General features: G+C 36.0%; 1 protein-coding gene across 1 annotated transcript; it reads left to right on the top strand.

Moving 5' to 3' along the window:
• The first annotated feature begins 20 nt into the window (after window positions 1–20).
• cox6c (cytochrome c oxidase subunit 6C) lies at window positions 21–11,267 on the top strand. The gene is made up of 4 exons (XM_061932559.1): window positions 21–176; window positions 1,509–1,623; window positions 10,911–11,041; window positions 11,171–11,267. Exons 2-3 carry the CDS (start codon window positions 1,519–1,521, stop codon window positions 11,034–11,036), a joined length of 231 nt encoding a protein of 76 aa, XP_061788543.1. The 5' UTR covers window positions 21–176; window positions 1,509–1,518; the 3' UTR covers window positions 11,037–11,041; window positions 11,171–11,267.
• The last annotated feature ends 535 nt before the right edge of the window (window positions 11,268–11,802 follow it).

Genomic DNA, 11,802 nt, shown 5'->3' with positions numbered 1-11,802 from the left:
TTTCGTTTGCTTTGTTGTTGTTAAACTACAGACAGGTTGCAATTTACACGCCAGTCCGCTAGGGCGGCGTTGTGTGTTTAAACAGCTCAGCGTGCCGAACAGGAAGTTCACCTTCGTACATTACTTGCAGGGTGTTCGCTCGCTAGCTGATTCTGTGAAGGTCGTGAGTCAAACTTGTGAGTATTCTCCCCGCTTAAACACTTTATACTCTCTCGTTAAAGTGACAAACATTTATCAGTACTAAATATATCTTACGACTTTGAAACGTTTGGTAGCTTTGTGTCGCGCTCGAGCTCTTTAGCTTACCGTTTCGTTAGCTTACATTGCTATCATTCAGTCGGTTTCTTTTTTTTTAAAGCACACAAAACTTGCAAACTCATTAACTGTCAGTTGATAATGTGAAAAAAAACAGGTGTTGATGTCTCTAGACATAACATTTAAAGAGAAGGTTGTCTTCAATGTCGTAACAACAATATGGATTAGTCTGTTCATCTTAGTTATTCATGTCATATACACAGTCTTCATATTTTAAAATATTGTAAAGTAGACGTACAGCATAAGTAACTGTATTGTTAGTTTGCGCTGGTCCTGGACTGACATGGCGACACCAGGATGCATACAAAAGGTCATCACTAATTAACTCTGTTTTATCTTGCGCACTGTTAAAATGTAATAGAACGTCATCGTTACAGGAACAAGGAAAACGAGCGTTCATTATTCAGTCAAGCAATGTTATAATAATATGCTCTTGAACAAACGTGTCTCTTTAGTACCACTGCATAGCCTTTTAAACCTTAAAGCGGTTAAGGTAGCATTTTTATATGTTTAAATTTGATATTATGCAATTTTAGGTAAATGTTTCCTTCCAGCCTTTAGACCTAGACTTAGACTTAGACATACTTTAATGATCCACAAGGGAAATTGTTCCACACAGTAGCTCAGTTACAAAGGATGGAAAGGATAATGCACAAAAAGAGGGCTAAAACAAAAGGTATAAAGTAGACTAAAAATGTACCATAGTAGCAATATAAAACATAACATATATGTAATATTTACATATTATTATATATACATTATATAATATATACTGATATATTATTATAGTATGCTATTATATAATATATAACAAATCCCAATTACCATGTACAATATTACAGTATATGTAACAGCTGCAGCATAAAATAAGGAGTTAATAAGATCCAGCAGAAAATATACGTTATAAACAAAGAGACGTAGCTAAGATAGAGGCGGTCAGGTAATAGACAAATATCATCTATTGCTGTATGGCGAGTTATTATACAGCTGGATGGAGTGCGGAATGAAGGAGTTCTTGAATCGCACACTGTGGGAGCGAAGCTGCAGGAGCCTGTTGGAGTATGAGCTTTACAGTGATGGAAAGACCTTGCTAACACATACTTGGTCATTTAGCAACGACAGTAACCTGGTAATATATGCACTTGTAGGACATTTAGAGTCCATCTCATGTATGTGACCTTTTCTGTGTTTAGGTGATCCAACATGTCTTTAGCTAAGCCAATGATGAGGGGGCTACTGGCAAAGCGCCTGAGGTTCCATCTGCCTGTTGCTTTCGGTCTGTCCTTCTTGTTGGCGGCAATCTACAAGGTAACCCACACATTATTGAAAAACAACTTCAATTATTTATTGTGGCCTGCATTCATCCATTGGATGTAACAAATGTCTGCTTTGAGCCACCCTTGGATAATGTTCTCTTGGTCAAATGACCTATAGAACCTATTTTGTGATGATGATATAGCATATTTTGTGTGCATACAGAAGGGCTGGGTCTCAAATGGAATACTACTATCAGTGCATTTCAATTAGTTCCTGTAGTGCTGTCCCAAATCGACCATGTACACCAAGACAGGACAGAAAAGCACTACTAAGGATGTAACGGCACACAGTATAATGATACAGTTAAAATTTTTATGACTGAAAAAAGATAATTTATTATTGCATTTTAGGCAACACTGAGTCGCAGAGGCGCACGCACACTCGCTCCATTTGGCTTTGGAAAACATAAGGTCAACTACACGACCGTTCACCGGAGATTTTACCTCCTAGTAAACAGAGCCGATCGCTTTGTTTTACTTAATTTCACTCGCTTTTCTTCCATGAAGTCCTGGCATGTGTGGACAATATTGTAGACAGACGCATTTGCCCCACACAAAAAGTATACAGCAGAGGAGAAAAATATTTGATCTTGCAGTTTCATTTTGAAAGTGCAACACAACGTCCTTCACTCAGCTGCTGTGACTGAGAGTTACCATGGTACCATGCGCAGGCGATGTGTATGGAACGTTGCCGCAACTTGCTTATAAAGCCTTGTCATTTGTTTACTGGTATGGTCACTCGTCATTTATTTTACTGCTTAACCTCGTCAGTGTTCCAATATCAACAGTAGCTAAAATGTTTTGTCATCACATCGAATTGAACGCAGACTGTGAAGTGTCGATACTAGGGCTGAAACGACGCGTCGACGTAGTCGACGTCATCGGTTACGTAAATACGTCGAGGACGTTTTTGTTCGTCGACGCGTCGCATATTTACGTCACACTACCGTCATGGCGGAGCGCAAAGCAGACGATGCGAGCGGTGCGAGCGAGGGGAAAAAAGCACGCCAAAAGTCGTCAAAAGTGTGGGAGTATTTCAATAAACGGCCTAAGAAGAAACGCTACTTTTACTCCGCTACTTTTATCTACATTCAGCTCGCTACTCGCTACTAATTTTTATCGATCTGTTAATGCACGCTTTGTTTGTTTTGGTCTATCAGACAGACCTTCAAAGTGCCTGCCTTACTGGTGACGTTTCACTTCGTTCCACCAATCAGATGCAGTCACTGGTGACGTTGGACCAATCAAACAGAGCCAGGGGTCACATGACCTGACTGGCTCCGAGCTAACTTCGGGTGTTACCATTTAGTGGTCAATTGTACGGAATATGCACTGTACTGTGCAATCTACTAATAAAAGTTCCAATCAATCAATCAAAAGTGTGAAGGAAAAAAGACCCTTTTTTTATTTCAACCGTAAAGACTGACTGCACAGTTCCTGTCTTCACAATAAAAGTCCCGCTCCATCGCGCCTGCGCTTTCAAAATAAGAGTCTCCGAAAGCCAGCGCAAACAAGCTAGCAAGCTACGGAGTTTGCCGCCAATGTATTTCTTGTAAAGGGTATAAAAACGAATATGGAAGGTGGACAAATAAGATGCCAAATAACAACCACTTTCATGTGGTATTAGACAGAAAGGAGGAACTTTTTTTCTCCTCCATTTGAAAACGTGGACGTTACCAGCACTGCTTCCTGATTACAATCAATGCAAGTCATCAGAATCAGGTAATACACCAACTTATATTTTTGTCTTCATGAAAGAAAGGAATCTATATGTTAAACATGCATGTATAATTATTAAAACACCTTTAACATGTAAACAAAAACGGCAAAATAAATAAATATAAATTATATACTGTATATATCAATGTATGTATATATATAATATATATATATATATATATATATGTATATATATATATATATATATATATATGTATATATATATAGTGTATGTGTATATATATATATATATATATATATATATATATATATATATATATATATATATATATATATATATATATATATATGATATGTGTGTGTATGTTACTCAGTACTTGAGTAGTTTTTTCACAACATACTTTTTACTTTTACTCAAGTAAATATTTGGGTGACTACTCCTTACTTTTACTTGAGTAATAAATCTCTAAAGTAACAGTACTCTTACTTGAGTACAATTTCTGGCTACTCTACCCACCTCTGCTAATAATGTTGTTGTATGCACACTGTGTCGAGCGGAAATGGCCTATCATAGCAGCACAACGGCAGCGTTCTTGCCATCACCATCAACTAGTCAATCATCCGCGTGAGTATACGTTGTCATCATTACACAAAAACATGAATGTGTCATTTGTATCTGCGTTGTAAATTCATAAACTAAAGCACCGTTTCGCTCTGAGAGGAGCGTTTGGCGTGCCTGTTCAGTGTTTACAAAGACGCGCTCCTCTTTAACGCTAACGTTAATTAGTTGTGCAAATACCTTTTACAACATTAACAATTACGTATACTGTGTACAAACGAACAATTAACTTTCACTTTAATCATACTATCATTGTTGTGTTATTAAGCAAAATAAGCAAAAGTTTTACTTTTGTTGAAATGTTTACACTGTTGTTACAGAATATTTCGTTTTGCACTTTTTTGTATTGGATGTTTATCTTTATTTTTGCACATTTTAGCAAATAAGCAATACTTTTACTTTTGTTGAAATGTTTACACTGTTGTTACAGAATATTTCCGTTTTGCACTTTTTTGAATTGGATGTTTATCTTTATTTTTACACATTTTAAAGCAAAATAAGCAATACTTTTACTTTTGAAATGCTTATACTATTGCAGAATATTAAGATTTGCACTGGATGTTTACTTTTATATTTGCACATTAAAAGCAAATAAGCTTCTTTTAATTTTGTTAAATGTTTACATTGTTACAGAATATTTTGTCATGTTGTTGTCAATGTTGACTGAGTGGCCATACTTTTTTTTTTGTAAATAAAAGCCATGCCTTTTGAAAAAACTGGCCTACATTTATTTTTTCATCTTCATTTTAAATAAAAAAAATAATCGGTAAAAGGAAAAATAATCTATAGATTAATCGAAAAAATAATCTATAGATTAACCGATTAACCGAAAAAATAATCTATAGATTAATCGATAGAAAAATAATCGTTAGCTGCAGCCTTAGTCGATACGCTGAGTTGTCAGTGAGGCACAAATATTGCATAGTAGAGGTGAGAGGCATCACTCATGTTTATTTTTATTGGCCAAATTGTTGCACTGAACCACATGGTGTTCTTGGAGAAGAACAAAACTTGTTTATTTGACTTAATTTCTTTTAGCCAAACTGCTTTGTCTTTTATATTGGTATCGGAAAAAAATTTGCATGTTTTTCTTACATTACTTGTTTTTTTTCTCCATTTCACAAAGTTATTATTATTACTTTAAAAAACATTCATGTGACATATCATTTTGTTAATGTTTAATGGCAGGGGTGCCCACCCTTTTTCAGCAGGCAAGCTATTTTTCAAATGACCAAGTTGAGGTGATCTACCTTTTTTAGAGAAAATATATATATATATATATATATATATATAATTTATGAAAGAGAAGTTTTTAACATATTAAATATGTTTAATGATAATACAAGCATGTTTAACACAGATTACTTTCTTTCATTAGGACAATAATACAAGTGGGTGTATTACCTGATTCTGATGAATTGGATTGATTGGAATCAGATAGGATTCACAGTAGTGCTGATAACTTCCACATTTTTGAATGGAGGAGAAAAAAGTTCTACTTTTTGTCCAATACCAAATGAAAATGATTAGTTTTTGGCATCTTATTTGTCCAGCTTCCATACTCATTTTTATACAATCTACAGGAAATCTATTGCAAACTCCGTAGCTTTCTAGCTTGTGTGTGTGTTAGCTTTCTCAGTCCCTTATTTTGTTAGCGCAGGCAGGAAGGAGCAGTGCTTTTATTGTGAAGACAAGAACTGTGCGGTCAGTCTTTAGGGTTTTGACAGCAGGTACGGTGCGAGAGTCTGTTGAAATAAAAAGTGTTTCTCGCCTTCCTGCTGGTCGTTTTTTCCTAATAAGCTCACAGCAGCCAGCGTCATCTCACAAGATCCTTGGGTACCGTGAAAGTCAATCAAGTGACAAAAGTGACATCAGAGTGAAGATTGATGATTGCAAATTTTTAGGTCTATTTTTTTAATGCCTGGCTGGCGATCGACTGACACGTCCTCCGCGATCGATGGCAGCTCGCGATCGACCTAATGGGCACCCCTGTTTTATGGTGTATAGTTAATTCCTAAACGACATATTTCTGCTCAAACTCTTAATGGATCCTTGCCGATACAGCATCTACATGTACATAACTTTAAAAAAATACTTCTGTCAAAATGTAAAAATAGAGATACAGGAATTATGTAATGGGAAGAAGCTGACACGTTGATACTATTAATGAACAAAAGCAAATGTGTCTTTAAATATATGGATAATGTTTATCTATAGCCTTTTTATTAGATATTACAAATTACATTATGGTGTTGCGTTCACACCCCACCCCAACACTGATTTACCTGACGTAATGACTAATAATTATGATTGCTATTTCGGCTATAATCGTGCAGCCCTATCGGTAAGACTAGATTTCATATATTAACACTTTTTTAATCTGTATGGACAGAAAAATGTAGTCTGACGTCTGATGGCCATTAGGTGCTATCTTGTAAAATTATTTCATTTGTTTTCATTTGTTTCTCTTCTCTCCATAAGGAGCTATCTTGCACAATTTTTCACATTTATTTTTATTTAGTTTGTTTCTGTCGTATTACTTTGTGTATAATGCTTGTCGTAGGGCTGGGGGATATATTGAAATATAGAAAATGACTATTTCGTGAGTATACGTTCTCACGCAGTTGTTTTTAGCTGCGGGCATTACACTACAGGCTTTTCTCACTCTTGTCTCTCCTTCGCACAGTGTGATAAAACAAGCGCACTTTGTTACATACGTCACATACTGTCACGCGTGCAACGTCATACGCCCTCGCCGAGCAGTGAGGTAGCAGAGAGGATTGTACCATAGGTAACGTTAGCTGTGGCAGGTGGTGCAAGCGGAGCAGTGCGAGTGGTAACACGAGAGAGAGAAGGTGCGAATCTGGTAACAAATGGAGGAATAATTAATTCCCAAGAAAAACAGCTCATTGTCCGTCGTCTGGCGGCGTTTTGACTTCAAGCGGGAAGGTGTTGAACAGACAACCGTAATATGTAAAGTATGCGGCAAAAGCATTGCTACAAAAAGTAGCAGCACTACTAATTTGTAGCATCATTTGAAAAGTCACCCGCTAGAGAATAAGGAGTGCTTAAAACTCTGCATGTCAACATCTCCGTCCGGTGCCACACCCAAGAAAATGCCCAAGCAACCAGCACTCACCCAATTGAACCTGGCGTCTTCCATTTCCACATCAACACCGTATGAAAAAAATAGTCAAAAACAGGAGAGAACATCCGCAGTAACCTACCACATAGCGAAGGACATACACAATTTGATTTCCTATTATGCAGCTAATTTTTCTTTTACAGTTTTTGAAATATACTGTGTGACATCATGCACAAAAGTGAACTTTATTTGTTTTAAAATATTGTAGTGCCATTCTGTACAAAAAGTGCACTTTAATTTAGTGTTGTTTTGATGTGTCTTCTTAGTGACATCATGCACAAAAGTGCACTAATAGCTTGTTTTAAAAATGTCCCTGACAATCTTGCACTTTCTGTTTAGAAATTACATGAATGTTTGTGCCACTGCTTAATAACTGTTTAATAAATACAGTTTTGGTAAATTGACTTAGGTGTGATTTCCCTCTCTGCATGAAAGTTTAAAACTAGCATATATTAATGCAGTATGAACAAGAATGTTTAATGTAGACACATAGAATCATCATACTGTTGTGATTATATGCATCAAGTGTTAATTCAAGGCTAATGCAAAATATTGAGATATATATCGTGTATCGTGACATGGCCTAAAAATATCAAGATATTAATAAAAGGCCATATCGCCCAGCTCTAGCTTGTGGTGCTTTCATATGCACGTTCGATTTCTACTCTAGATACATAAAAACACTATCTACAATAATGTTTCTTTTACAAAAGAAATCATTTTGAAATGGTTTTTTTTTTAAATAACACTTGGTTGAAAGATATCAGAATAAGTCATTTTTGAGAAATTTTGAGCTCATTTAAATATACTGCGACAATAATAACTGTGATCATTTTTGTCAAAAAAACGTGGAAAGAAATGTTCATACCGTGACATCCCTAAGCATTACTAACACACTGGATCGCTTCCCCCAGCAGCAAAACCCCACTGCAGCAGCGCAGAGATAAAACAATGCAGCCGAGTCATTGATACACTTAAAAGCTACAATATTGGAGATGTAGAAGACCCTGTCGACTTCCCGAAAAGACAATTGTAATTATAATTACTGTGTTTTAACCTTCATATTTTTTATTTGGTGACACAAGTTCAGCAGTTAAAAGTAAGTTAAAAGTACATTATCACCATTGCCAATGAATGCCTTTTGATGGTGATCACAAACGCCCGTTCTTTCTGGCTGATGTTGTATTTATTCTTAGTCCCCTGGTTGACTAGCTAGCAGCTAGTTGCATTTCCATACCGTGTGGAGACACTCCCCTAAGCTAATAATAATCACTTCCATTACGGCAAATAAACTGCATTCCTTAAGTAACATTATCACTGGAGGATGAGGCTGAACATGTTACACGCCGAGAGCAAGCAGGAGCAGGCATGCTAGCTATCTGCTGAGCTACAGAAGAAATAAGTGCTTTGTTCTTTCTTTCTTTCTTTCTTTAGTTTATTTCGAACATGAACACACTTACAGCATAATACATCACACAATTTCATTTCATTTCACTTTACATCATGTTTGAAAAGGAGTAGGAAGAAGCAAATCTTATTTAATCCTACCCTTTTCCCACTTCAGAGAGTTTACAAATATATACATTCATTTGCTGACTTTTTTTTTTATAGTAAAATGACATCTGTGAATGAGTAATACAACAGTTTTGTAATATATAATTAAGTCAGTCATTATTAACACACTGAGATGAAGAATATGTTATTTTCAATAAGGTTGAAAGTATTTCTCATAATTGTTCTTCTTTGTACTTTTTGTGTAAGCACTATTAATTTGAACAACCTCTTAAACTGGATCATATCAGTACAATGTTTAACTTCTTTACTTAATCCATTCCATAATTTAATTCCACATACTGATATGCTAAAGGTTTTAAGTGTTGTAAGTGCATACAAATGTTTTAAATTAGATTTTCCTCTAAGGTTATATTCCTCCTCTTTAGTTGAGAAGAATTGTTGTACATTCTTTGGTAGCAGGTTATAGTTTGCTTTGTACATAATTTTAGCTGTTTGCAATTTTACCAAATCATTGAACTCTAATATTTTTGACTCAATAAATAAAGGGTTTGTATGTTCTCTATATCCAACATTATGTATCAGTCTAATTGATCTTTTTTGTAACACGGTTAACGAATGTAGCGCACATTTGTAGTTATTTTCACATATTTCTGCACAATAACTCAGATATGGAAACACTAGCGAGCAGTCGAGAATATGAAGTGATTTTTGACCCAGATCGTATTTTGCTTTATTCATTATTGAAATGTTTTTTGCCACCTTATGTTGTATATTTTGTATATGAGATTTCCAGTTCATTTTATCATCTATTATTAAGACTCCCAAAAATTTGGTTTCTTTTACCCTTTCAATGTCTACTCCGTCTATTTGTATTCTTGTATGTTGCTCTTTTCTACTGTTACCAAATAGCATTATTTTAGTTTTACTGAGATTCAAAGATAGTCTGTTTTTGTCAAACCATTTTTTTAATTTGTTCATTTCTTCTGTTATTTGTATTATCTTCTGTGTGTTCTCTCCTGAACAGAAAGCAGTTGTGTCGTCTGCAAATAAAACTAACTTTAAGTCCTTTGTAACTTTACAAATGTCGCTTGTACAAAGATTAAACAATCTTAGTCCCAGTATTATCCCAGGGATACACCACAAGATATATCTAGCCGTGTTGACATATTTTCACCCATCTTCACATATTGCTTCCTGTTGGTTAAATAGCTTCTTACCTAGTTCAAGACCAAACCTCTGATGCCATATCGTTCTAATTTTTTTAATTAAAATATCATGATTAATTGTGTCAAATGCTTTTGTTAAGTCCATGAATACTGCGGCCGCACATTCTTTACCATCTATTGCATTGGTAATTTCCTCTGTTATTTTGATTAATGCTATCGATGTTGAGATATTTGCTTGTTAAGTTTAAGAAGTGTAGATTGAAGCACTTTACTGCAGAAAGTACGCAGTTCTTGACAAGAAATGAATAAGAGTTAGCGACAGGAAAATATAACTGTTGCTGTGTCAGCATTGTCACAGTCAGTACACAACACCTAAGGTGGACAGATCCATCCATAAAAATGGTGTCGACACCAATTTATAAAACAATCCATTAAATGGTGTTGACACCAAGGGTAGTATCAATGTATGATCCATGACCTATTTTAGTGATTAGGTTGATATATTAATTTTTTAAAATATTTTTTGGGGTGTTTTTGTCAATTCAGGGAATAATTCCTTGGACACAGGATGACTTTGAGGGCAAAAAGGATTTCAGTGCGTAATAGTTAGTCGTTTTAGATGTTATTTAGTTTTTGTGTGTTATTGGCTTTGTTTTGATCTAACAATTGTATGTAATAAGAGCATAAGGAACCGGTTTAAATATTGTGCTAAAATTGTTAAACTGTCAATATTACTCACCATGAATAGATGGAAACATGTACAGTTAATTCATGTGATCGGTATTGGTATCGGCCGATTTCATTCAATAATGATCGGAATCGTGAGCTTAAATCCCAGATGTTTTGTGACTGAGGCAAATTAAAAACGTTTCCTTGTCCAGTAATGTAACTTGTCGTTGTAGTTTTCGCTCTACCACCCTACACACCTTAAAATGAATGTTAAGATCTTGTTTTTGTTCTCGTGCACCCAATATCATGTATCATCTCGTGACATGAGTGTATGATCACACCCCGACTGAGCACTCAGCGTTCAGTGTGAACGCACTTAAGCACCAAAGATTAAGTACGGAATAGTGCTAATTTAAAACCCAGAAAAGTTGTTTAAGTGACATTTGCGCATGGTTAACTGAAATGATGTGTTTTATGATGCTCAGTACACAGTGGGGGAGCCCAGGAAGCAAGCGTATGCAGACTTCTACAAGCATTACGACTCCGTCAAGGAGTTCAACACCATGAGGGAAGCGGGAGTCTTCGAGAGTGTGCGTCCTTCTGGAGAGTAAAGATGGTGAGTGTTTTCTTGATCAACTTGTCATCTTTTCTGATTCTTTTTCTGCCTGAAGTGTCAACAAATACAGACATGGTTTGTGAACAATGAATGCTTCCTTTTATTTATATACATTATTTTTTCTTCCAGATTCTTCCTGCCACTCATTCCCGCTGTGAAGTTATTTCTCTCCCATTTTTGGATGTCAATTGCTAATAAATAAATAAATGTATCTATTAAACCAAAAGCCTTTTGTTTACTTTGTGAATGGAATTTATCAAGCACAATTTTTCTCATGATTGTTTGCTTGTTCTGTTTGGCGAAGGTGGTACATAACTACACCAAATACTTTGTAATTCATTCATCCATCCATCCATTTTCTACCGCTTGTCCCTTTTTTGGTTTGTGGGGGGTGCTGGAGCCTATCTCAGCTGCATTCGGGTAATAGGCGGGGTACACCCTGGACAAGTCGCCACCTCATAGCAGGGCCAACACAGACAGACAGACAATATTCACACTCACATTCACACACTTGGGCCAATTTAGAGTTGCCAATCAACCTATCACCAGGTGCATGTCTTTGGAGGTGGAAGCCGGAGTAACCGGAGGGAACCCACGCAGTCACGGGGAGAACATGCAAACTCCACACAGAAAGACCCCGAGCCCGGGGATTGAACCCAGGACCCTACTATTGTGAGGCACATGCACTAAACCCTGTGCCACTACTGTATTTCATTCATATTTTTAATCAATCAATGTTTATTTATATAGCCCTAAATCAC

Source organism: Nerophis lumbriciformis, linkage group LG38 (assembly GCF_033978685.3).
Source record: "Nerophis lumbriciformis linkage group LG38, RoL_Nlum_v2.1, whole genome shotgun sequence".
Taxonomy (NCBI): Eukaryota; Metazoa; Chordata; class Actinopteri; order Syngnathiformes; family Syngnathidae; genus Nerophis; species Nerophis lumbriciformis.
This window is presented reverse-complemented; position numbering and strand designations above follow the sequence as displayed.